Raw genomic sequence first — 27,320 nt, 5'->3', positions numbered from 1 at the left:
CAAAATATTTTTTTATGATTTGAAATGATCTTGTGAAACTTTTTTACAATCGCAATTTAGAGGGATACAGCTATGACATCTCTGTATTTAGGAAAATGTGAAAAAAAAAAGCTTTTAATTTTTCTCATGGTTTTTTACACTTTTGAGCAGTTTTATTTGCTACTATGGACTTATCACATACACATCATTAAAATTTGGGTTTAAAGGATGTATTAATGTATAGCCAATTCAAATACTCCAAAAATGGCACTACAGCATGCAAAACTGTAAAGATATGCTCTGGCAGACTTGTTCTATGGTAGATCATAAAGGGTTAAAAAGTGAATATAATAGGTCATAATGAGGTGAAATGTTGATTTCCCCATCTGTGTTGATGAAATGTGATCAGTTTTTTTATCTCATGCATCTAGATTTTAGTATGACTGTACCTAGAGAGTGATGAGTCAGCCGCAGTAATGATGTATAGGCTTTTGTTTGCATGAGAGGCAGACAGGTCATCAGTGAAGGAGATTTGCCAATATGGACCTGCTTACCAAAGTGTCACTTTGTATCTGGATGCTGCAAACGGATCACTAAAATGTAAACACTGTCAAACTGTCTTTTTATTTTGTTTCAAAACCATCCTTCAACCTGTCCGTTTTTTTCCCCTACAGGAAACTGGCATTAAAGTTTCATCCAGACAAGAACCCCGACAATCCAGAAGCAGCAGAAAAGTTTAAAGAAATCAACAACGCCCACTCCATCCTGAGCGATGCCACCAAGAAGAACATCTACGACAAATACGGCTCTCTGGGGCTCTATGTGGCAGAGCAGTTTGGAGAGGAGAACGTAAACACCTACTTCGTTCTGTCCAGCTGGTGGGCTAAGGTAAGGACACAGAGATCCAGGGACTGGTGGGATTTTAGATGCTCTGTACTTTAACTGACATTAATTCACTGGTGTGTGTCTGCTTTGTGTACTTAAAAGTACTTAAAGACAGATTTTTAGGCATCCTGTGAATGTCTATAGTCCGCTATGTCTTTACATAGCAGCAGGGATCAGGGATCACCATCGAGTCTGACTACACCTCATTTAAGCTTCAGAATGATCTGATAGTGGCTGACTGAGCAAATCTCTAGAAGTGACTTCAGTAGCTGATACAGTTAAGAGAGCCCCCTGGTGGTGGAATTTTAAAAACTTTGCATTTAAAAATACTGTTAAAGATTTTTTTTAAATGTCAGAGAGTTTGAATGGGGATGCACAACTAGAGCTGCCTAAAAGATGGTGGTCACTGTTTAGCTCTGTTTTTGTTTGATCAAACATCAGAAATCCAAAGTGAAATGCCCACTGCCCCCCCAATCATTTGGCCATGTAATTATTTATCTGTGTCTCTCTGTCCCCCAGGCCTTGTTCGTCTTCTGCTGCTTCGCCACAGGTTGTTATTTCTGCTGTTGTCTTTGCTGCTGCTGTAACTGCTGCTGCGGGAAATGTAAACCTCGGCCGCCAATGGACCAGGAGCCTGAGTTCTATGTGTCCCCCGAGGACCTGGAGGCCCAGATGACCGCTGACGAGAGAGGTGAGGAAACGCCAAACTTAACCATGACATCCATGTAACCTTGAACAGCAGACATCAGACTGAAGTTATTCAACATCACACATCAATGTGTTTATTTCTCCACAGATGGCTGTGAGCCCATCGTGATGCAGCCGTCCTCAGCCACAGAAACCACCCAGCTCACCTCTGATGCCCACCAAAGCTACAGGACCGACACATACTAAACAAAAACATTCAGTTCACATGTTCAGTTAACCAAACACATCGGCTCCACCACAGTAACAGGACTGATGCACACGTTAAATACACTCTCTACAGCTCTCTGGCCAGTTTATCCCCACTCATTTACTAGCTTTAATTTATTAGAAACACAGACAAACCAGCAGATTCTTCATACCGTGATGCTTGTTTTTAATTACTTTTATTTTAAAAATTGCTCCAGAGCAAAGGGAGAGGGAGGGAGAAAAATGAAGAAGGAAAAAGTTTTATGATAAAAATTCTTTTGACACTTTTTAGACAGAATGAGGACAAAACACGACTGAACTGTTGTTACCTCAAACACAGGGTTCAGAGAGAGTGTTTTTGTTACCCAGAGTAAGAATTCAATGAAAATGTGACAGATCAGATCACTTAAGGAGGAGAAACTTCAACTAAAGCAGACATTCAAAAGCAGCACAGAAGTGGTATAAGGGCAGAGTCAGAATCTGCACCATATCTAAGCATGTTTGACCCTCAAAATCCAGTTTGACCAGTGTGAGGACTCCACACCAGGCTGGAACACGGTACACTTCTGTAGCCTTGGCACAGATGGAAAAGGTGTTCTTCAGGATGGTACGATTTCTCACTAGTAGACATGGCATATAATTAATACAGCCTTACCTCTCAACTATCATTTTAAACAATGACGATGTTTTTTAAATTTAGTTTAGTTTTTGTTAAATTTCTCATCTTCCAAATCACAGAGAAAAGAAACAAACAGAGGAAGAACTAGTAAAAACAAACCAGAAAGACGACACTTTAGCTGATTTTAGGCCAGTTTTCCCCTGCCACAATTATGAGGGTTTGTACTGATTCGAGGCTTCCATCCATCCATTTTCTACACCACTTATCCCATTTGGGATCACTGGAGCTAGAGCCTATCCCCCCCAGTTGAGACTGTGAGAAGCAGGGTACACTATGGCCTGGTCGCCAGTCAATCGCAGGGCTGACGTTTAGAGACGGAAAACCAGGCACGTTCACACTCACACCTATGGTCAATTTAGAGTCACTAATTAACCTAACGAGCATATCTTTGGTGGTGGGAGAAAGCCGGAGTACCCGGAGAGAACTGACACATGCACGGGGAGAACCTGAAAACTCTGCACAGAAAGGTCCTGGGTGGGACCATCCTGGCTAAAGTGAACCAGAAACCTTCTTGCTGTGAGGCAACAACACTAACCCCTGCTCCACTGAGCAGCTCCAGTTCAGGGCTTGTTGCAGATCATTATTTTCATGCTTACTTCTGTGTCTGTATGAAGGTGAATAAGGGCCACTCTATATAACAGAAATAATTTATTTATAAATTTACAAGATATAAAACTTTTGAGTTCATTGAGTTGCAAATTTACCAGAAAAAAAAACTAAAATTTTTGTGTTTCAAACATTGTAGATTTTGACTCCATAAACTCCATTATATCAAATTTATAAAGTCTTAAATTTACATTATAAAGTTATGGATTTATGAGAAACTAAACTGAAAACAGCGGTTGGGTAGCCCCAGTTTACAGACATGTGTCCTTTAAGTTCTGATGATAATAAAAATGTGGTGATTGTGGGCTAAAATCACAAACACTTCCTTGTTGCTCTGTCTCATTAAAGAGATTTTTCTGTATTTTTTAAGCTGGGTCATATGAGGCACTTGGCAGTAGTAGTGGCACTATCCTTCAGTGATTTCAGTGAGTGCTGGCCCTTCAAGACGTACTCGCTGGTCGTAATGACTAGGAAGCTAGTCTGTACAGCATAACAGATGGGTGCAGTTTGTCCAGGGTATTTAGAGAGTTTTAAGTAAAAATGTGCCAGGAAACAATGTTGGCTTGAATGAATGCTCTATTAAAATACTTTGAAGAATTATTTTTCACCCAGAAAACTTCTGTCTGGCACTATTTTGCAATGCATCATTCGACTATGTGGTCTTCTGCCACAGTGTTTCGTGATTTCCTGATCAGCTGCGCTGCTTGGGCATGCAGTCTTTGACCGAAATTTTCAATGTGTTGGTTTTTTGTTTTTTAAGATTTATTTTGTGGCTTTTTAGTGCCTTTATTTGACAGAGGAGGACAGTGGATAGAGTCGGAAATGGGAGAGGGTGGGGAGAGACCTGCAGCAAAGGGCCACAGGCCGGATTTGAACCCGAGCCGCCTGTGTTCATGGGTCATTCTTTCGACCAGTAGGCCATCTGTGCGCCCATTTTCAATATGTTTAAGCCAAAATTGTTTTGGGCCTATTTTACTTAAAACTTACTAAATTCTGGCGAGAAACTGTACCCTTCTGTTATGCTGTGTAGACTTGCTTTTTAAAGGAGCAACGCTCACAGAAATTACTGAAGGGTAGTGCCACTGCTATTGCCAGGTACCTCATATTAGCCAACTTCAAAAATAGTGCAATATCCCTTTAAACAGTATAATTTAGTTAAGCTTTCATTCACAGGACTTTTACAAGGCATATAGCTTCATCTGTTATGAAATTCTTCCACATAATGGCTGATTTTTGACTCTTTTATCTCACAAATTCTAAGTTTTGATTCTTGTAAATTTATGACTTTTTCACTTAAGTTTTGTACTTTTTATTTTGAAAATTTCAGAAGTTTTTAAAAGATATTTCTTTTGGCTTGAACAGTGGATAGTGTTGGATCAGTATTGCTCACATGAACTGTCAGAGGTTGGGGGTAATGTTAAATGAATTAAATACTGCTAGATTTACACTGCACAGCGAGTCTACACTGAGTTGAAAACGTACGTAAACAAGCTCAGACCTGGCGTTGGATTTGAGCGTATCATACGTCAATGCTCAGATTGATTAAAGCCGAGCTTGGACATGTCTGCAAACCCAGATTTCTGTTGTACCCACGTTTGATAAATGAGGGCCATAGTGTGCATGAATTGTGCAGAGCTCTAAAGGAAGGTGCCAATAAATCCTGTCAATGAGTCGATCCTCCTGCTGTGCATCTGTACCGGGATAAGGATCATAGTGCAGTCAATTGTAGTCCAGTGGAACTGCCTAATCGAGCTGTGACCGTCATACTGAACGCCTGTGTCATTTCATCCTGCAGGGAAACATTTGTCCAGGCTCTTCTCTCAGCATGAGGCAGGCTGGAAGTAGGTCAGAGATCCTTTCTATATGTTCAGTGAGGATATGATAGGAGTTGGTGGGGGTTGTTTATTTGTCCTCAATGCTCTCATGTACATCGCCACAGAGGCCCCTATCAGTAGGGTATCACACTTCAACAGGTGCCGCTTTGGCATCGACTCCTGTTTTCCTCAATCATCACTGAAAGATGGAAGCATTTCATGAAGCTAAGTCTGATCTAACAGGTTGTTTGTGCTGAACTAGACCTCTTTGTTTCTCTCTTCCTCCTCAAACATAAATCTGACCCTCCTTATATGAAGCCTGGAGCCCGCTGGTTTGTACTGAAAGCTGTTGGAGCCGTTGCACAGTCCTGCATTATTAGACACAACAAACCATCAATCCATACTTTAGTGACCTCTCTCTTTCGTCCAGAAGAGCAGACATATTTACACTGATTGAGCCCTTTTTTCTTTGTTTTTAGTTTCCATTTTTGTTTTGTGAGAAAATGTTGTACATGTTGTGTAAACTGAATGTTTAGATTTCACTGTATTTCTTTACCTTTTCCTTCTTTTACTCGTCTCTGTAGGGTTGCTTTTTTTTTCTTATTTATGTTGTTAACAAATGGAGGATGTTGTTATCCAAAGTCTTATTTGTTTGTGTGGCAGCAGTTTTGTAGAAGATACAATCATAGAAACTAAGGAGCAGTTTTCAGCAATCAGACCCGTTAGATAGGGTGTTATTTTACACTATAAATCTTTTTTTTTTTTTTTAGTTCTTTATTTGTCGCACTGAAGTAGCACAAATGCTCTGTTTTATTAGGAACTACAGGAGCATCATGGGTGTTTGTTTCAACTGTTTTATACCAAAAACACTTTCATCGAGCCTAAAATGCTTATTTATTTTCTTTTAATCCTTTATTAAATGCTTTGTTCATTATGTATTTTTACATATCATGAGGAAAAGCAATGTCTAAAATGTGTAAGTCACCAATTTAGAGGGCTGTTTCAGGAAATCCGCAGGTTTATAAAAGCTCCAAACAAGCACAGAACAAGCTAAATATTGTAAAATCGTAAACATTGGCTGTGACCTGTAGAAAAACAGAATTCTTTTAAGAAGTCATCACACAGTCTTATGTACTGGTGCCACCTATAATCTGGATTGTACGCTGATGCTTTTCTTCAGTCAGGAACACTCTCTTCATTCATTTAATTGAAGATTAAAGATGCACCCTTGGTTAGTCAAGCATCATACTTTCACTTTCCAGGGAGTGCATGGCTAGAAACCCCCATATGGGTGGATATATTAATGACATCCATCCATCCATCCATCCATCATCTTCAGCTTATCCGAGGTCAGGCCATGGGGCAGCAGCCTAAGCAGGGAATCCCAGACTTCCCTTCTCCCAGCCACTTCATCCAGCTCTTCCCAGGGGATCCCAAGGCATTCCCAGGCCAGCCAAATGACATGGTCTCTCCAGCGTGTCCTTGGTCTTCCCTGGGGCCTCCTCCCAGTGGGACCTGCCTGGAACACCTCACCAGGGAGGTGTCCAGGAGGCATCCAGACCAGACCAATCTCCCACTCCATTCTTCCCTCACTCGTGAACAAGACCCCTAGATAAGATAGATGGATAGATAACCCCTAGAACTTGTCCACTTGGGGCAGGATCTCATTCCCAACCTGGAGAAAGCATTCCACCCTTTTCCGACTGAGGACCATGGCCTCAGATTTGGAGTTGCTGATTCTCATACCAGCCTCTTCACACTCAGTTGCATACTACTCCAGTGAGAGCTGAAGGTCGTGGCCTGATGAAGCCAACAGAACCACATCATCTGCAAAAAGCAGAGACCCAATCCTGAGGCCACCAAACCGGACCCAATTAACGCCGTGGCTACGCCTTGAAATTCTGTCCATAAAAATTATGAACAGAATCAGCGATGAAGAGCAGCCCTGGTGGAGTCAAACTCCCACTGGAAACGAGTCTGACTTACTTCCGGCAATGCGAACCAAGCTCTGACACCGGTCATACAGGGACCGAACAGCCCTTATCAGGGGGTCTGATTACCCCTTAATCCAGGAGTACCCTCCGCGGGTTTCCCTGAGGGACACGGTTGAATGCCTTCTCCAGGTCGACTAAACACATGGGAGTTTGCCCAACCAATCTACATAAATGACAATTCATACTTAATACATTAAAAAACGTTCAAAAGCCATAAATCCATCGTAGCAGGAAATCTGAATCTGAGGGTGCAACAAGCTTTATGCTATAAAGGAGGTAGCTGGGGTGGAGGAGGTGCAGCTTTTCCAGCAGCACCTGCGTGGTTGAAATTGCCACTATGTTGAGAGAAAAAGCTGTGATTGGCTGTAGGAGCTGGGAGGCAATAATTGGGATCAGCTGGTCGATCAGCTGACTACCATGTCCTGCATGAGCTAACGCTATCAGATTCTCTCTAAAGCCCCATAAACTGGAGCAAATATGCATCACGTCGCCCTGAGTAAAAGTGTTGCTGTCGTTTAGGAAAGCTGCTCTTTTAATGTGTTTTGTTTTGGATGTTCGGTTTGTCTCCCAGTTCTGGGTTTTTATACGCCTGCAGATGCTCCGTCAGTTTCGGTGCTTCATTTCACATGAACACTTTAATGCCACAATCCCTCCATTCTTTGAATTTTTCTGCTCTCGACCAAACATGACGCAACTCTGTCTGAGAAATCTTTAACCCTGGAGTCTAAAACTTCCACTGTTAGCCCTGAAACAATGACATAAATAAGTGTGAATATAGCGACCAGATGATAATATTGAAGCATTATTTTATTTATTTTATTTTTCCTATGATTTTAATAACTGATTAACGACTAGCCCGTATGTGGAGAGGATGTATAGACTTTTAGATGTGAACCGTTTTGCGGTGTCAAAGCGGCAGACCTGCTGTATATACACGCAGTGACACAGTACATAGAGAAGTAGAGATTTTCTGTTTTTAGCATGGACTGATCATGTTTGCATCTGTCAGGCAGACGTGTGGATAAATGAAGTGTCTGATGTACTGTTGTAAAATAAATGTGTGATGCTTCAGATTCTTTTTCTTTCTGTAAGTTTTTTCTTTAGCAGTCAAAAACCCTGAATTTCTTTCTTCCCTCAGATGCAGTTTTACTTTATTAATGTTGTAATTTTAAAACTTGAAATCATTTAGAATAATTGTTAAGTAAAACAAGGGTACCAGACCACTGGGTTGTGGTGCACCATAGGATGTATTATTAGTTTGTCCTATCAGCGTGTTTACATTAGTGCCCTTGGTCGAGAAATTGATTATGGAGTTTGTAATTAATAACAATTAGAGGACAGGAACCATGGATTATATGTCAATAATTTAAAAAATACATTGCTGGTAGATTTAATAAAATAGTAATAAAACAATCAAAAGGGACATATTTCTGAATGGCATCAAAACTTCCTACTTGCTTTTGAAACAGAAGAAGTGGAGACCTAGGACAGATTGTCCACTTAATGGTCAGTCTAAGATGGTATTAATCAGTAGAATATGGGTTTATCCATTTTTTTTATTATTTATTTTTTTACGAGAAGCAGAGAATTTCACATTTTCCAATCAAAATAACAAAGCTGCTGTAGCCAGTTGTGTGACCGCATCAGAGTGCGATTGATCAGCATACATTTTTTTAATCCTATTTTTCACCCCTGTGATTTATTAATCAAAAATGTTGAGAGCACTAGTTTAAATCTATCAATCTAAGCATTCGTAAAACCATTATATTTAGCATCTTAGAATCTTAAAGAATATAAAACAATATATAAAGTATTGTTCTTAAATCAGAGGATTCTGATTTAGGTTATATTGAATCTAGGGCTGTTAACATTAACGTAATAACACTTGTGATTAATCTTGATAACTTTACAGGTCAAAAAAATTATAATGCAATTTAATCATATGACTAATTTTGACCACAACTTGCTCCCGTAGTCCTCCAGCACAGATGTTTATGTGCCTGGGGGTGAAGAGCATAGACTAGAGAGAATTGGACAAACCCTGTGTGACGTCAGACATCGGCTTACAATAGGCGGACTCAAACTGCTTTAGAAGCCAATCCACGGCAGCTTCCATATTGAAATCGCGGTCTCAACCGACTTCTGGATCAACCTTACAACCCACCCACTAAGCTTGACTTCCTGTCAGCTAGCTAGCTAGCACTCTGGTTGACAGAAACGTAGCTTCTGCCTGTCGAGCTATCTGTCTGTCAATGAGGCGCACCAATCAATGCGCAGTGAAGTTTTTCCTTTTATGAAAAGGGGGCTAAAGTTAAACCAAAAAACAAACCTGTTCTTTAATAAAGCAGCAAAAAACATCAATCATTAAATGTTTTATCATAGTTAAACATGCAGAGGTCTCTGCAGAGCTCCAGTCTGCCGTTGATCATGGAGGTGTCTCAGGTTTAATGTGCTTATCATCAGTTCATATTAAAAGGCTGCAGTGAGCACCTTTAGGAGGACAGTGTGTGTTTGTGTGTGAGTGTGTAACAGTAGAAAGAGCACAGCCTGGCTTGGTCTTAATCTGTCCACATACCAGCCACTGCCTGATTTGGTGTATGTGTATGTGTGTGTGTGTGTGTGTGTGTGTGAGAGAGAGAGAGTGCTGGATCATTTCAGAGGCAGTGGGCTGAAACCTGACGCTCTCCATGACTCCAGTTGGCCTCCCCTCTCTCTCCAACACTCAGAGACACACATATAGCTGTGGATGTCAGGGAGGCTGTGAACTAACAAACACAGCAGTCCCTCTACTTGTGAGGAACAAGAGGAATGAAGTGAGAGTTGGATGAAGACGACTGGAGGCAGAAAGGAGAGCGAGAACGAGGGCTGGACTTGGGCCTGATGTCCTTCCAGGCAGATTTGGTGTCAGGGCTCGGTGTCACAGGAGCAGAAGAGGAGAACCCCCACCTGCTGCTCCAGCTCTCTTTAGGACATGAAACTGATTGTTTTACCAAGTGATTTGGATTTCTGTGACTTTCTACCAGAATTACAAAGATTCTCCAAGGCAATGAAAGCCAAAGGACGACCAGTCATTAAAGCTTTAAATAAACTTGACAACTGATGTTGAAGCTGTCTGACGGACTGAGTGAGGAGGGTATTTCCAGAACGTGAGACAGACTGGGTTTCAAGTCAGCAGCTTTATGCAGAACTTACCCAACAACTGAGCAAAACAAATCCAGGAAAATCTGACTGCACCTCACTCATTATTTCTGAAAACTTGCACAAAGCCAATCTAAGAAGTATCTTAAATATACATTATAGACATTAAAATAACTTTATTTTGATTGCATTTGTACAACTAGTCAATCTTGCATAAGATTTAAAGTTCAGTGCTGGTTTTTTTGCAGGACTCTTGCTTTTTTATGCTCAGTCTTGCAGGATCTCGAGTGTTTTGTCTGAAAAGCTGCACCTGAAGAAAACTCTACGTGTGGATTGATTCATTTGGCTGACTGAAGAGAAGGAACAAAGACCAAAGACTGCAGGGGATTGCATCCTCAGTGGATATTAACTTGATTTTGATGATAAAAAGAGGCTTAGCTCTACAGACCAAACAACCAGTGACCAGACAATGGAGAGAAAGGTGAGTACACAAGGCCTGGTTTGTCACTGAAATCCTGATTTATCCTGCAGACCATGCATGCACTTTACAGTTGTGTACCTACTTGGAAAAAAGCGGTTGAATTAAGTTCATGCAGCTCAAGTTAACAAGTTGCATGAAGTTAATTTAAGCTGCACCTTGTTACCAAGTTGCATAAACTCAAACAGATCCTCAATTTCCTTTTAAGAGTGCAGGGCTGCAAAATAAATCACATATTTATTATTAGCACAATATGAGCATCCACAGTAAACACATCACAAGTCTAGATTTATCACCATAAATAAGAGCAATTCATAAAAACAAGCAATCCTTTTTAACTTTGTATCTGCTGAATGAAGGCCTGAGTATCATGGCTGTGCTTTAGCACCATTTTCATGCACTTGGATGAAAATCAAGATGGCGATAAACTATTCTCAATGTAATCCGTACGAAAAAGTATCCGCCCCCATCCTGATTACCTAAACTTTTCAGATCTTACCTTGCAAAGCAGATAGATTCATTTTGGTAGGCCGGCCACTGCTGGGAAGGCTTATCACTGCCCCAGGTTTTCTCTATTTGTAGATAATGGCTCTCACCATGATTTTCTGGAGTCCCAAAGCCTTGGAAAGGTCCTTGTAACCTTTTCCAGATTGATAGATGTCAGTGACTTTGTTTCCTATCTGTTATTGAATTTTTTTTAATGGCACCATGATGTGTTGGAGTTCTTTTAGCCTCTTTCACTTTGTCTAACAGGTTTTAGTTAAGGGATTTCTGGATTCAACAGGTTTGGTAGTAATCAGGCCTAGTGAATCTAGACTCAGCTTTCAAAAAAATGTGGCTAATCACAATTTATTCATGATTCAACAAATTAAATTAGGATATTTGGACTTAATTGGCAATAAAAAGAAATAACATCAAATTTAAAAAACATTTAGATTACGATTTATTAAGCGAACTGTCACCAGATTAGAATGACCTATCTTAGTGATATTATGGCTGGCAGACCTCTAAACACTTTTTATGGTTGTATTGACCTTTTTATGATATGCAATTTGAAAGTTTCACCACTAAATATGTATTTTCTGTATGTAAACGTGTCATCATCTAGTTTGTTGGTGTAGCGATGATGCTCCAGCTTCATTTCATCATTTTTGGATGCATGTGCCATAGAATGACAAACAAATGACTAGTTTGAAGACATTTTTGCTAACAGCTTATTTCTGGTGTCTTCAGGAGGAGGTGAAGTTCGGCGCAGCGTCCATGTCTCTGCCCGCAGACCTGAGCTGCCTGCAGGGCATCGGGGGCGCGGAGGGGGAAGGGGAGGCGGCTCTGGCAACGCTGGAGAAACAGCTGATCTGTCCCATCTGTCTGGAGCTCTTCAACAAGCCCGTGGTGATCCTGCCCTGCCAACACAACCTCTGTAGGAAGTGTGCCAACGAGCTCTACCAGGTCTGTGACACACAAACATTCACATGGACTTAGAGCAAAGCCCAGACACATGTCCCACTGCATCTCTTTCTGCGCAGAGTGGATTATCTGTGTCTAAAATGGGACCAGTGGATGTTTGACTGGTTCCATCAAGAACAAAAAAAAATCACCTCCTGTGACCTACATTCACTCCTTTTGTTCAGGCTGTGCTGATGTTTGTCATTTGTTACCATGCCAACCGTGTAGCATTGGTGTGGATCATGAAGGCTGTTATCTAGAAATCTATGTGATTTAATATCGTTAAGGTCGTCTTTAACCTTCAGACCTGAGCTTTTGGTTGGAATGCTTTTTAGTTTCTCCCACTTATTTAGAATCAGCAGGACCTGACAGGTTTAAAAAATGAGCCCTGGTGTTTGTTATTGTTTTGATTGAGCGCCCCTATTGGCCTAATTCTTACTGCACATTTAAAACTCCTTTGTGTAACATTTGGTGTGTGTTACCTTTGGCACCCCCTGTGTACAGAACAATACCTCTTATCACTTAACTGATATTGTTCAGGGGTCTATGATGGTGCAGTGGTTTGCGCTGTCACCCCAAACCTAGATGGTTCCTGGTTTGAATCCCCATCAGACAGGATCCTTCTCCAGTTTGTCTGCAGGTGGTGCAAACACAAGAAAAAGAGGGCGGGGTCCTCTAATTCCTCTTAAAGGGATATTTCCATTTTTTTGAGTTGGGTTGCATAAGGTACTTGTCAATAGTAGAGGCATTAGCCTCCAGAGATTTTAGTCAGCGTTGTCCCTTTGAACAGGATGCAACTGGAAGAGCTAGGCTGTACAACGCTACAGATCGGTACAGTTTCTCTGTGCAATTTTCAAAGTTTTATGTACAAATGGGACCAAAAACTATGTTTGCTCAATCGTACACAATATTGAAATTTTTTTAAGCGTTTTGTTTCTCATCCAGAAGGCCTCTGTGTTTGGCACTATTTTGCAAGGCAAGCTTTGGCTACGTGTTCTTCCGCCTCAGCGTATCTGGTCACCTGTTTAAGTCTGCATGCTTCATCAGAGGAAGCAACAACAAACTAAACTTTATTATTTCAGCTCAGTTTTTCATGTCAACAGCTGACACAAAGTTTTCCTAAGTTAAAGGTATCGTACTGACTGCAGCTTGTCTACCTATCAGCCATCTTACTACTATAATTGGAGAGCTGTCTGTCTGTCTGTCTGTATGTATGTATGTCTCGATTTGCAAACCTCTCTGTTGCTTCAATTGTCATTCATACCTCTCAGAGGACTTCTTGGGTATACTGAGTCAAAACTGGAAGCATGACAACATCATAAAAATGTATAAATTTTGCAAAATACTCCAAAATTGTGTTTTTACACTTCACTTTGGTTTCCCTCAGGTCCCCATCTGCTGATATACCTGACATGCTGACGTACATTGCGTCTATTGCGTCACTTCCTGTCTCCTTTCCTGTGTTTTCCTACGTCTCGACTGTGCTAGTTAGAAGAATAGAACTGTAGTTCCCAGAGTGTGGGTCGGGACGCCCTGGAGGGTTTGCGAGACACTGAGAGGGGGTTACAAGACGCCTTCAAAAAACAAAGAATATTCTTAAATGATTTAAATTGGTATATTTTGCCCTCTTTTGTAGCAATATATGCATACAGTCAGTTAAATTTTAAATAGAATTGTCATCTGGTGAGATTTATGTTGAAATTAAATATGTTTACAAAATCCTCAAAATGTAGGTCTGCATATGACTATTTTAAGTGACCATGGGGGTCCCCAATCTCCAACACTGTTATTTTAGGGGTCACAGGCTGAAAAGTTTGGGAACTCTTGGAATAGAGCAACAGCCATAAACTTTCTTGAATGACAACTTTCCTTTTTAAAGATTATATTTGTGGACAGCTGAGGAGAGACAGGGAATATATGGAGGGAATGAGGGAAGATATGCACCAAACAGTACTGAGACCAGGAATCAATCCCGCGACCAGTGCGTTAAGGATTATAGCCTCTGTATATCGGCTCCTGCTCCAGCAACAAATTTTTCATTCATCTCTTCTGGTTCTGGTCAGTTTTTCAGATCTATCCTCTGAAAGCTGAAGAAAGAAACACCAGCATTTAGTAAGAGAGTGAACTCTGGATGGGGAGTGATGCAGGCTGCAGGCGTCTGTGAGTCATTATCCTCCATCAGAAATGTCCCAAAGAAGGGTTGTGAGGTTACACTCATGACAACAGCAGCTCTCCATGTTCGTGGGTTTACAGTTTACACACTTACACCACCAGGTAACTCAGGATCTCTTCTGCTGACCGGACTCTGATAAAGTTTCTCTTTCTAAATGCTGAGTCTCTATTGGTAGAAGTTGTTCCGATGTGCACTCTGGGTCATAAAAGTGTCTCCTCGAATCCACCGGTGAATGGCACATCATCCCCACTCAGGTCAAAATCACTCATTTTAGTTTTATTTTAGCTCATGTTGTTGTTGATTTCTCTGTTGATGCCTGCAGACCGAAACAGCTGAGATACGCTGAGGTGGAAGAGCATGTAGCTGACAGCCAAAGCTTGCATTGAAAATGAAATGCTTCAAACCTTTTTGGTACAATGTACAATTGAGTCAGGATCATTTTTTGGCCCATTTCTACTTTAAACTCACTAAATAAAACAGAGCAGCTGTACCCATCTGCAGCACTGTAGCCTAGAAGTGAATCTTCTTAAAGGGGCGTCACACTGAAATCTCTGGAGGCTTAAACCACTATGATTGTCAAGTAATGTCTCTTAGAAAAAGCCCAGTTTCTTAATTTCTCTATCTCTCTTTATTTTCTCCAACATTTGTTGTTGTGTTACTGTTTTACAACACGTGTATAATCCTATGTCACATATGTTAATCTGCATGCTCATGTTTTTCACATGCTTTTGCATGTGTGTTGTACATGAGAAAGAAACCTAATAGACTCTACCCTCACTGTCAGGATCATGTTCATGACCTTTGACCCTAATGATGTCTGTCCAGGCAGTGTTACACACTCGCACAAGCCCTCAAAGTGCAATATGAAGATCTGGATCCCACCAAAACTGAACTCAGGTTTGAATTTTAAAGGTTTAAAGGATGAAACTCTACAGGAAGAAGAAAAATGCAGCACTTCCTGTAGAGTTTCATCTTTATGCAAAATCCTGCTTTAGCAGAAGGGCTGGAAGGCGCTCCAACACTTCATGCAAAGTATCACTGGGGCTAGGAATAAAGTGGATCATTGTTTGAGTAAGTCGACTAACCACGCCCACATAGGGCGGCTAGTCGACTATCATTACCATCTGTGGCTGCATCCTTGCTCAGAGAACACCTGGACATTGATTATCATAAGCCACTCAGCAGGGGAAGCTCTATATATTTTGGCTTCACTCAGTGGCAAATGTTTCTCTGTCCATCTTGATATAAAGCCCATGGCCCAAGCACAGTAAGTTGCATGACCTCCTTTTGGATTCTCGAGTTTGCACAAGATGTTCTGGAGAGGTTGGTCATGGGACACGTGGCAAACAGGTGTTTGGTAGAATAACACGCAGCTGCAGGAACATAGTTTTGCAACATTCTCTTTAACGTCCCTCTGCGGTCGTACACTCTAACGGGAGGCATCAGCGATTGCAACAGTCATGTTTTTTATTGCTGTAAGTCAGACACCTGACCTTTTATGTTTGTGAGGCTGTCTGCATGAGTGTGGAGGCATCAAAGAGCAACACTCACTTCACATCAGATGCTGAAGCTGAGACATTTTAACAGAACATGAACAATACTAGCTCATTTTAAATTTGATGGCAGCAATACATCTGAAAAAAAGTAGGGACAGGGCCATGTTTACTATCGTGTAGCATCCCCTCTTCTTTTAACAAATAAATGTCCGGGAAGTGAGGGGACCAGCTGCTGGAGTTTTTGGAGAGGAATGTCGTCCCATTCTTGTCTGATGTAGGATTCAAGATGCGCAAAGTTCTGGGTCTTCTAAGCTGGATTTTTCCATTTCTGATGCTCCAAATGTTTTCTTTACGTGAAAGGCATGGACTGCAGGTAGGCCAGTTCAGGACCTGGACTCTTCTCCTGTGAAGCCATGCTGTTGTGATGGATGTGGTATGCGGTTTAGTATCGTCTTGCTGAAATAGTCAAGGCCTTCCCTGAAAGAGACGTTGTCTGGATGGGAGCATATGTTGCTCTAAAACCTCTTTCTACTTTTCAGTATTGATCGTTCCTTTCCAGATGTTAGAGCTGCCCACACCATAGACACTAATGCAACCCCATACCATCAGAGATGCAGGCTTGGTGTTTCTGGATCCTGTTCACATACGACTTCTACTTTGCATGATTTTGTGATGACAGATGATGATTTCAATCAGCACCGCCAGACTAGATGGATGCTCTACCTCCCCCTTCTTCAACCCCCAGTCAGCATTATCCCTCCTTATCCAAATCCACTCTTTAACTGTCTTTTATAAACTCTGTCCCTGCTCTGCTAGGGCTCCAACAACTGACCTTGCCATAAACTCTACATCCCACTTCTACTGGACAGATCCTTGACTTTTAATCCTTGCCGTTCAGCCTCTGCTCAGTTTGTCGACATTCTTAGCTGATCAGAGTGAGATTTCCTTTTCCCTTAACTTGTATTTGTCTCTAAACTGAATCACAGGCAACATCAGCTGGTTAGAGCTGCAACAGCACTGTTCATACAGCTGAAATGGTTCATGCCATGTTCTAAAACAGATCTTTGGTTTAACCTTGGCTTTACAGCTGCTCTATCAGTAAAGCTTTGTTTAAAGAAATGGTCTTATTTCTCTCTGGTTTAGAGGGGTTTTTATTTTCCTAAAGATCACCATCTAAAAGGTGGGCAGCTTGGTGTCTGTGTTATTCTGACTTCATTCAGGCTTAGATTAATTACAGGGAACTTAATGAGCATTTGTTTTTAGCACCCTGAGCCACAGTGTTTACATGACTGGGGGACTTTCCCGTCTCACTTTCACCCATCACTGATTCAGCTCTGACCTCACCCATGACTCCGCTTTTGGCAGATTATCTGCATTCACCACCACTTATCCAAACCGATAATATAAATGGCACTGATGATTGAAATCCCAGCATGCAGCAGGGTTAAATGTAGACTTCCTGTTTAGAGGCTGACACTGTTCCTCTCTGTCTCCCTCAGCCGTCCCTGTTCCAGGCCCGTACCACCATGTTGATAAACAGCGGCCGTTTCCGCTGCCCGTCCTGCAGACACGAGGTGGTGCTGGATCGCCACGGGGTCTACGGCCTGCCCAGAAACCTGCTGGTGGAGAACATCATTGACGTCTACAAACAGGAAGTCAGCAATTTTAACAACAAGGCAGCCAGGTGAGGAGAGGTGACTAATGCTGATCATGACGCCAGATTCACCTGAAGGAGTTCTAATCCGTGTGTTTCTGGCTCCAGCGCCCCCCCTCCTCCTCCCCTCTCTGCTGAGGTGACGTGTTCAGACCACGAGGGGGAGAAGGTGAACATCTACTGCCTCACCTGTAAGGTTCCCACATGCTCTCTGTGTAAGGTGTTCGGGGCCCATCAGTCATGTAAGGTGGCTCCTCTGACCGACATCTATCAGCTGCAGAAGGTACAGAACCCTCTTAACATGACTCTTTAGAATAGACCTTTGTGTGCTCCAACCATCGCTATTTTCCTTTAAACTGATTACATTTACTTTTTCTTATTCCAGGATGAGCTGAGCGAGGAGGTCAGCTCTCTGAAGTCATACAACGAGAAAGTCCAAGCTCTGATTGATGAGCTGGAGCAGAGCTGCAGAAATATAGAGGTGTGTTTATGAGGCATGACGACCACAAAATCCAGGAATTGAACCCTGACCCTATCAGATCCAACACTCCTTCTTCACTTTTATATCTCTGCATCTGTCTGTCATCTCTGATCCAAAACAGTCTGAACTAATGTGCTTTTCCCATTCCGGTTTAAAAATACACCCCCAATTCCAAAAAAGTTGGGGCGCTGTGTAAAATGTAAATAAAAACAGAATGCAATGATTATCAAATCTCAGAAACCCATATTCTTTTCACATTTGAACATCAACAACATATCAGATGTTGAGACTGAGACATTATACCATTTCATGAAAAAATTAGCTAATTTTAAATTTTATGGTCGCAACACATCTCAAAAAAGTAGGGATAGAGCCATGTTTACCATTGTGTAGCATCCTCTCTTCTTTTAACAACTGTCTGTAAACATCTGGGAAGTGAGGAGATCATTTGATGGAGTTTTAGGGGAGGAATGTTGTCCCATTCTTGTCTGATGTAGGATTCTAACTGATTTTTCATTTTCTGATGCTCCAAATGTTTTCTATTGGTGAAAAGTCTGGTTCGCAGGTAGGCCAGTTCAACACCCAGACTCTTCTCCTGTGAAACCATGCTGTTGTGATGATGTGGTATGTGATTAAGCCTTGTCTTGCTGATAAAGTCAAAGCCTTCCCTGAAAGAGACGTTGTCTAGATGGGAGCATTTGTTACTCTTAAACCTCTCTCTACTTCTCAGCATTGATAGTTCCTTTCCAGATCTATAAGCTGCCCACGCCATAGGCACTAATGTAACCGCATACCATCAGAGATGCAGGCTTTAGATATGTATTCTTCTCTTTAGTCTGCAGGACACAGCATTTGTGGTTTCCAATAGGAATGTCAAACTTTGATTCATGTGACCATAGAACAGTTTTCCATTTTGCCTCAGTCCCTTTTAAAAGAGGTTTGGTCCAGAGAAGGCAGCAGAGTTTCTGGATCTTGTTCACACGTGGCTTCTTCTCTCCATGATCCAGCTTGTGGATGGCACATCCAACTGTGTTGACAGACAATGATTTCTGGAAGTGTTCCTGAGCCCATGCAGTGATTTCCAGTACAGAATCATGCCTGTTTATAATGCAGTGGCCCCTGAAGCCTTTTTGTTGCCCTGTCCCTACTTTTTTTGAGATGTGTCACTACCATCAAATTCAAAATGAGTTAATATCTTTCATGAAATGGTAAAATGTCTCAGTTTCAACATCTGATATGATCTTTATGTTCTATTGGGAATCATATATGGGTTTCTGTTTGTATCAACATTTTACACAGTGTCCCAACTTTCTTGGAATCAGGGTTGTAAAAGTATTTTGTTGATCTCTAATCTCTGCTGTCCTCTGCAGGAGAACTCAAAGACTCAGAAACAGAAAGTGTGTGAGCAGTTTGATCACGTGTTATCCATCCTGGACGAGAGACGGAAGGTCTGATCTGATTCTTTTCTGTGTGAAAATCATGAATTATTTGGTCTCTTTTATGGTCTGTTTTATATCTGACACAGCAGTATCATCTGTATACAAATGACATTTACATTTGGAACATTATAAGTGATGCTGTTGAGATAGAGTGTACCTTACAGTGTTCCCCGGGCTGAACCCTGAGGCACACCATTTTAACTTTGAGATATTTAGACGTAAATCCCTCATTGTGCACACACTGTTCTGTTTGATAGCAGTGGTAACAGTGGTCGCACTGGTAGTGCTTTTCCTAAACCAGGCTGATAATCAGATACTTTTAAATTTGTCTCCCACAAGAGTTTCAAGCATCTTAGCCAGGACAGAATGTTTGATGGAAATGTCAATGATTTGCAAGGTTTAAATAAAGGTTTATGATGATGATGATGATGATGGTGATGGTGATTTTTCATCTCCCGTTGAAGGCAATGATGGAGCAAATCACCTCTGAGCAGGAGGAAAAAACAGGCCACGCCCAGGCCTTGATACGTTGCTATGGAGACAGTGTGGAGGCAAACAACAAGCTGATGGAGAGAGCGACGAGCAGCATGGAAGAGCCGGACCAGGCTGCTTTTGTTCAGGTCTGTGTGACCGTGTGTGTGTGCATTTATGATTAGGACAGACATATAATCTATAAATAATCCATGCTTTTCTCATTTTCCCACTTCAGAGTTCAAGAGAGCTCATGACAAAGTGAGTAAACATTAAGAGTTCTTACTGTTATGATTAAATTTAAAGGTTTTCTGCCTTAAACATGCAAGCAAAGTGCATCCTTACTGTTTTTTTTTTTTTTTTGTGTACTCCTCCATGTGTTTTCTCTCCTATCGTTTCCTCCTCCTGTCCTCAGAGTGATCGCAGCAGCCAGCTTCTCTCCAGTCGAGACACTGAAACCAGGTTATGAAAGTCTGAGACAGTACAGGTTTAACTTTAGTCGACAGGAGAGAGCTCTGAGGAGCATCGACTTCCCCAAACGTAAGAGGAGGGTTTTTCTTATTAGAGAGACACCTTTATAATAATTACCTACCTTTGTATCTTTGAATGATAATTTCATTTATTAAGGGAAAAAATCCATCTAAACTTTTTCAGGATATTGTGACTATTTCTGCTCTTAAACCTCACAATAATCCACCATCATTCCCTAAGACTCTTAATAACAGAAAACTGCACTTTTAGATGATCTCAAAGCATGATACCTGGGAATATGTTCAGTCTCTTAATGGTTTTGTTGTCCATCTTCAGTCATTGAAGAAGTTGCTGAGGAACCAGAGGTGGAACCAGAGCCAGAAGAACCCACATTTTCCACAGCCCAGATCACAGAGGCCATCCATCAGGAAGCCTCCACACAGAGCTTTGGATCTGCAGCACAACTGGTTACAGAAACACTATCAGTCATATCTCCACCAGTGGAACCAGTACAGACAGCAGCATCAACACCAGCCCCAGTTCAGCCTCTGCAGCCTGCAGGAGCAGATCTACAGCCAGAGACTGACAGTCTAGAGGTCGGAGACAGACCAGGAGTGAGGATGAACCAGAAGGAGAAAGAGAGAGAGGAGAGATTTGGAGCTCCTAAAGCTGTTAGAGAGGAAAACACAAGTGAACAACACGAAGGAATGACAACACTGCAGGTACGGAAACTAGAAAGATTTCTTCATCTAAGAGCGAACAGTCGAAGTTATTAAAAACAAGAATGCAGAAAATTTAAGGCTCAACTATCAGGAGGTGTTTTAAGGCTTAGTAACACAAAAATTATAATTTCATATCCACTAAATTCACCATAAAATGACATTTGAATGAACTGCTTGTGTTGGCAGTCGTGCAGACCTTGTAAACTTCTACAAAACAGGCATTTATGATACTTTCTAGATAATTTCTAAACCCTGTTAGTTTCATTTATCATGTAGTTTTGCAGTAGTATTGCAATACACACGTTTGCATTCAAGCATGCAAACTTAAGCAGAAACATTATGAGCTATTAAACAGAATTAAGTTTGAGACTTGTTTTATGTCAACAGTCAGCCTGATCCACAATTTAACTACAAAAATGGTCAATCAGAAACTTTTCATTAGTTTTTAAATACTAAAAACTTTTAAATTTAGCTTTCTCCTTAAATAACAGACCCGATTCCAAAAAAGTTGGGGCACAGAATAAAATGTAAATAAAAACAGAAGTCAGTGATTGTCATACATAACATCATATCAGGTGTTAAAACTGAGACATTTTATTGAGAATAAAATATGTTTTTATGAGATTTGACAATCACTGTATTCTGTTTTCATTTAAATTTTACACAGCGCCCTAACTTTTTTGGAATTGTGGTTGTAGTTTAGTCAGTGTATCGCTCTTCAAATGTACTAGTTTGCATAGCAGTCAGTGGTTAAACCTCTGCTGATACTGAAGCTCTGTGTGTGGATTAGTGTGGATCTTTAGACTGTTTTCTAACTGTCTTCCTTCACATCAGTGTGAGGGAGGAGAGGGACGTGATTGGACGGAGCAGGAAACAGAAGAACAATCGGATGCCCAGGATGAACGAGAAATACAGACGGATAAAGACACTACATTTTGTCTGAGCTTTTGCAAACCGAGCAGCAAGGAAAGCCTCTCATCAGCATCGGAAGTTAACAACACAGACCAGAGAGCATCTTCACCACAGCTGACTGGAGATTCACATCCAGAGTCCATAATCCTGGCTGAACTTGAGCCAGAACCTCCTGGGAGTCTGGACTCACAGACCCAGAAAGAGAGGGCACCTTACCCTGACCCACCTCCACCTGGATCTGCTCCTTCATTAGAACCAATAAGAAAGGAAGATGAAGGAGATGCTGAGGAGGAAAATGTGAAAAATGAGGGTTTGGTGTGCTCACCTGGAGCTGTGGATGAAAGCACTGATCCAGGAGAAGAAGGTTTTGATGTTGGAGAAGGAAGTTCAGACAGTTTCCTTCATGATGATTATAATGAAGGAGCCAAACCACCAGAAGAGACACATTTTAAGGAGAAAAGAGGAAGCTCCAAGGTGGAAAAAGACGGCTTTGAGATTGATGATGAAGTGGTAGAGGATGCAGAAGAGACAGAGCAAGTCGAAGATGATACTTTACATCAGAAATCTGCTTCAGATTTGAGAGAAAGAGAGTCTGAAAAAGGGGACTTTGAAGCTAAAATAACTAAAGACAGCATGAAAGAGGAAAGCAGATTGTTCGGTGATGAATCTGCCTTCAAGGAGGATGATGTTTCTATGAGCGAGGATGGCTCTTTACCTCCAAATGAGACCCTGAATGATGTGGAGAGGACAGACATCTCGACACAGTTTCAGAAGGATGAGGACTTTGAAGTTTTTAGTCCAAGATTTGAGGAAAATAAAGTGGATTACACTGAGGAAACCAAGCAGCCTGAGGTCAAAAAGGAAACCAGATATGCTGACTCTCTCCAGGTCAGTGTCGTCCACTTTGAACTTCATCTTCATCATCATGGACTTGGCTTTCCCGCTGCTCATCCTCCTGCTGATGCCACCACGCCTCCACTGTCCTCTTCTTCTTCTGCTCTGCTTTCTTTTGCTGTTTGTGTTTAACCATCTCTTTATCTCGCCACTGTTTTCAACACTCCTCTCTTTTCCACCTCCTCCTGTTAATATCTGATATCTTCTTCATCTGATCTTCCTCTCTCTTGTCTCCGTCTCTTCAGATGATCACCCTGCTCTTCTACCTGCTGGCGTTCCTGGTCATCCTGCAGAGAGCCTGGGCCTACATCGGCATCTTCATCTGTATATGAACACCAGCAGGAGAAAGTTTGATCCTCACTCCTGCAACGTCCAGGTAGATTCACCTGCTGGCTTCATTATGGAGTAGTAGGGAAGGCTTTTATTTTGAAAGGAGAGGGTATTAAAGCTTGCATTTAAGAGTTGAAAACAAGGAATGACTGGAATCATGACCTCTAGTTTTCATGTCAACCACAGGATTAAATAAATGATACCACAAACCTTTACTGTGAACTCTGCTGACACCCTGTGGTACATCTGTGTAATTACAATAACTCTGCAAAGAATATTCCAATCAACTCAAGTTTGTAAGCGGGAAACTTTACCTTAAATTGGCATATGAACATGAATAAAGAGGATACACATTACAAAACATAATTATATAATTGTGGTCAAGCTACCTAAGAGTGGTTAATGCCAGCACGTTACAGCTCAGTCTCCTCTGGATCACTACCAGGTTTGGGCAGGAAGGAAGGAAGCTAGACTAGGAAAGCGTTCTTTGAGAGTGATATACAGTCACCTAAACTTATCAAAATTATCAGAATTCTGAGTAGGGATGTACCAACACCAAATTTTCCCAGATCAAGTACAAGTACTTACATTTGGGTACTCAGTGATACCGAGTTCAAATGAGAATTTGATAATCCCATATCTGTTCTAAACCCGCGGTTGTTACACTCAGGCATGTCTGCCCACAGAGATAGCTGGGCTCATGACAAACCCAGAGAATAGGCCCTCACCAGTTGTAAACTATTGATATAAATGCATGTAAGTATGATCAGTAGCATTAGTGCTAGCATCCTGGCTAACAAATACCTTATTTTGGAGATGAAATGTGTGTTAAGCTATTATTGGCCTCTGATTTTGAGTTTACCTATTTGAAGACACCTTTAAACCCATTTTCATCTTTGTTTCTGCCCATTTTTACCACTTCTTTCCAGAAATTAACCATTTTTGTGTCTTTAAATCTATTTTTCTTAGTTTTCAACCCCTTTTGACTACTTTAGCCACCTGTTTTTGCCACTTTTGAGCTGCTTTTCACCATTTCCCCACCCATTTTTGCCTTTTTTTAACTTTTCAACTCATTTTGCCACTTTTAAGATCCTTTTTACCATTTTTATGCCCATTTCGATAATTTCTCTCTCTTTTTTGCCACTTTCAAGCTGCTTTTCACCACTTTCCTTCCCATTTTGACCTTTTCTTATACTAATTTTGCCACCTTTAAGCTTCGTTTCACCATTTTCCAGGCCATTTTGACCCTGACAAACATGAAAAACTGCAACCTTTTAACCCCTTTTCATCTTTGTTTCTTCCCATTTTTACCACTTCTTTCCAGAAAATAACAATTCTTCTGTCTTTAAACCTGTTTTTCTTGGTCTTCAACCCCAATTCACTACTTAAGCCACCTGTTTTTTGCCCCTTTTTAGCTGCTTTTTACCATTTACCCACCCATTTTGAGCCTTTGTTTACCCTTTTGACTCATTTTGCCACTTTTAAGGTGCTTTTCACCATTTTCACGCCCATTTTGACCTTTTTTGGTTTTATATAATTTGGCCACTTTTTAGCAGTTTTTCACTACTTTCCTTCCCATTTGACCTTTTTTTTAAACTAATTTTGCCACTTTTTAGGTGCTTTTCACAATTTTCCTCCACATCTTGACCCTTTTTCTCCTTTTTTATCAACTAATTTTATCACTTTCTAGCTGCCCAATTTACCCAAACAAATATGAAAAACTGCACATTTGAAGCAATGAGTCCAGAATGAAAGCCTTCTATGAGAAAATGCATTTTTTTTACTGATGGCTGGAAGATCAGAACTTGTGGTTTTACTGGAGCAGTTTTTTGGTTACAAAATGCTAAAGTTAAAGAACACGTGTTTATCACAAGAAAAGTTTACAGTGAAACTTTTACACCATGTTTTCATCCCCAGTTGTTTCCTAAGATATCGTCTCCTGTCTTTCTACCCTCCAGATGAAGACAAAGACCACTCCACATCTCTTCTCCTTCTCCACTTCAGTGCGGCTCCTTGTCGGCACATTTCTGCTTCTCCTGGTTAAACCTCATCCTCAAAAAAGAGAGTGAGAGAGAAAGAGATGAGCTTTTTGATCTATGATGTTTGGAGCTGCTCTGTGACTAAAAATGAACCTGTGTTGCCTTTAAATGAAGCTCTAAAACTTGCACAACATCATAGGAAGGCGAGGCACCAATAAACCCAGATATAACCACACATTAGGGGAATATATCATCCAGTAACAAACATATTCTGTGCTGTGTGGAAACTATATAGAGAAACACTGTATTTTAATTGAGGAGGATTCTTCTCCCATTAAATGTGTCCCTCCATTTTTGTGGTTCAACACTCACTCATCACATTATTAGGCATACCAGTCCAGCTGTTCTTTAACTCAAATATAATCAGCCAATCACACGGTGTCAACCAATGCATTCAGTTATGCAGACAGGGTTGAGACAGAGTGCTGAAGTTCAAACTGAGCATCAGATTGGGGAAAAGGTGATTTAAATGTGCAGAGGCTGTTGGTGTTCAGTTGGAACTTCCCTCCCATGTCTCCATGCCTAAATACATCGGGTACTGACATGTGATTGGCTGATCTGATGTTTGTTTAGATGAGCATTTAAATGGGTATGCCTAATAAAGTGATCAGTGAGGATGAATAGCATTAAAGGGAAAGCCAGAAAACTCTGAATTGAAAAAAGATCTGATGATTCTCACTGCTGTTAAAAGGAGAATTCTGAGTAGAACAGCAGCACTATCATGGCTACACCATTAACATGAGTGGGACTGTGTTTACTCTGTGAACTTGAAACTCAACATATGTGTGCAGGATTTTGGTGTTTTACTTGAAAAATTCTACTATAACAACAATTTTCAGATCTAAAAGTTTACCAACTCATGACGTGGGAGAGTTTCTTTAAATGTGACTTTTAGAAAAGGAGGGAAATAGTTTTTGTTAAGATAATAGCCGCAGTTGAAGTGGAGTTAATATTGCTGCATTAATGTGACTGTTTACTCTAGAGTTTAAATGTGATTCAGTTTGTTTTGGTTTAAGTTATTTTCATTGCAGGAGCATTTTATGTCTGTGAGTTTTTTTCCGGGGTATTTTGTAATCTGGTGTCTGTGCATAAAGCAAGAGACGAATTGTGGAGTAAATAAATCTGACTACGTTCACCCTTGGTGTGTGTCTTTGTGTGAAAATTGTAAGGACTTTAGCTTACATTAACATGAATAAAAACCAGAACTCTACAAGTGCTTGCTTACTTTAGATACCCCATATGGACAAAAGTATTTGGCCACCTGACTATTACACCAGCAGTGGCTGTAATGACATTGCATTCAAATGCATGTATTTTAATATGGAGTTTCCCCCTTTTGCAGCTATAACAGCCTCCACTCTTCTTGGAAGGCTTTCCACAAGATTTTGGAGTGTTTCTGAGGGAATTTGTGCCCATTCATTCTGTAGATTATTTACAAGGTCAGGTACTGATGTTGAATCTCTGTTCCAGATGGGGTTGAGGTCAGGGCTCTGTCTCTATAGTCCTTACTTTGTACACTGGGGTACAGTGTGCATTGATAGTGTGGTTTCAAGATGTGCAAATAGTGCAAGAATGCTGACTAGACATGATCAGAAGTATAAATTATGCAGGAATGTGGGCAATAGAAAGGCTAATATCAGATGGTTAATGAGTGCACATGACATGAGGTAAGGCATTTTACAGCCGTGATTTAAGTTAATGGGTGGTATCTAAAATGTAGTCAGGCAGCCCCCCCCCCATTATACTCAAGTAAAAGTGTACTAAAAACAGTGCAATTACGTTACTGTGAGTAAACTGCATTCGATCCTTTCCACTCCTGTACATTAGAATCAGACTCAGAATCAGACACAATAAATCCAAAGGAAATTATAGCACATCTTATTTAACTACAGAAATAAAGTTTACATTGTCGATTAAATACGCGGGAAAAGTTCAAAACAGCCCCAAATACATTGTGTAGACATGGGAAAAAAAATAGGATGGGTACACAAATCAGCTGAACACGAGCGGGTTTCAAAATTATTCTGAAACTTTTTGAAAATGATGGAAAAATGTTCTTAAACACTGATTTCGTCTAAAGTAATAAAATCCTCACACCAAAAATATTTGGACTACAGCTGTCTCTGTGACGTCATTTGACCACGCCGGAAAAGGAACTCTCGGAAGTCTATCAAGAACTAAAGAGTGTAACTTCCGGTAGAGGGCAGATACCTCGAAAAATAAAGGCATGGAAACCAAACCCTAACATTTTAAGTAATCATACTTTATCTTTATGTCACAACGTGTCAGCTATATGGTTTTGCTTGAAATCATAAACGGGATTAG

The 27,320-nt window shown here is 40.9% G+C and overlaps 3 protein-coding genes across 6 annotated transcripts in view; all 3 read left to right on the top strand.

Moving 5' to 3' along the window:
* Positions 1-6,385, top strand: part of dnajc5ab (DnaJ (Hsp40) homolog, subfamily C, member 5ab) — a 45,342-nt gene extending 38,957 nt beyond the window's left edge. Inside the window, exons 3-5 of the mRNA XM_041799852.1 lie at positions 654-867; positions 1,384-1,555; positions 1,661-6,385. Coding sequence (XP_041655786.1) covers positions 654-867; positions 1,384-1,555; positions 1,661-1,758 — 484 coding nt within the window. The 3' untranslated portion in view covers positions 1,759-6,385. The remainder of the gene's footprint in view (positions 1-653; positions 868-1,383; positions 1,556-1,660) is intronic.
* The window catches only part of LOC121517796 (tubulin alpha chain-like), a 1,079,624-nt gene that overhangs the window by 206,909 nt on the left and 845,395 nt on the right, over positions 1-27,320 (top strand). The gene's annotated exons all lie outside the window — the stretch shown is intronic.
* On the top strand, positions 9,555-26,130 carry trim101 (tripartite motif containing 101). Of its 4 annotated transcripts, XM_041799815.1 has the most exons (14): positions 9,555-10,129; positions 10,261-10,470; positions 11,701-11,916; positions 17,082-17,266; positions 17,345-17,519; positions 17,622-17,717; positions 19,088-19,165; positions 19,621-19,776; positions 19,866-19,888; positions 20,043-20,167; positions 20,435-20,820; positions 21,655-22,620; positions 22,872-23,002; positions 24,915-26,130. In XM_041799815.1, the coding sequence occupies exons 2-13, from the start codon at positions 10,459-10,461 to the stop codon at positions 22,956-22,958; spliced, it is 2,505 nt and encodes an 834-aa protein (XP_041655749.1). In that variant the 5' UTR covers positions 9,555-10,129; positions 10,261-10,458; the 3' UTR covers positions 22,959-23,002; positions 24,915-26,130. The 4 variants fall into 4 exon arrangements, with proteins under 4 accessions (XP_041655749.1, XP_041655748.1, XP_041655751.1 ...); XM_041799814.1 differs by having other exon boundaries at positions 9,555-10,470; XM_041799817.1 differs by lacking the exon at positions 21,655-22,620 and having other exon boundaries at positions 9,571-10,470.

The sequence above is a fragment of the Cheilinus undulatus genome, linkage group 11, assembly GCF_018320785.1.
Source record: "Cheilinus undulatus linkage group 11, ASM1832078v1, whole genome shotgun sequence".
In the NCBI taxonomy this organism is placed as follows: Eukaryota; Metazoa; Chordata; class Actinopteri; order Labriformes; family Labridae; genus Cheilinus; species Cheilinus undulatus.
The sequence above is the reverse complement of the archived record's forward strand: the minus strand, read 5'-3'. Positions and strand labels throughout refer to the sequence as shown.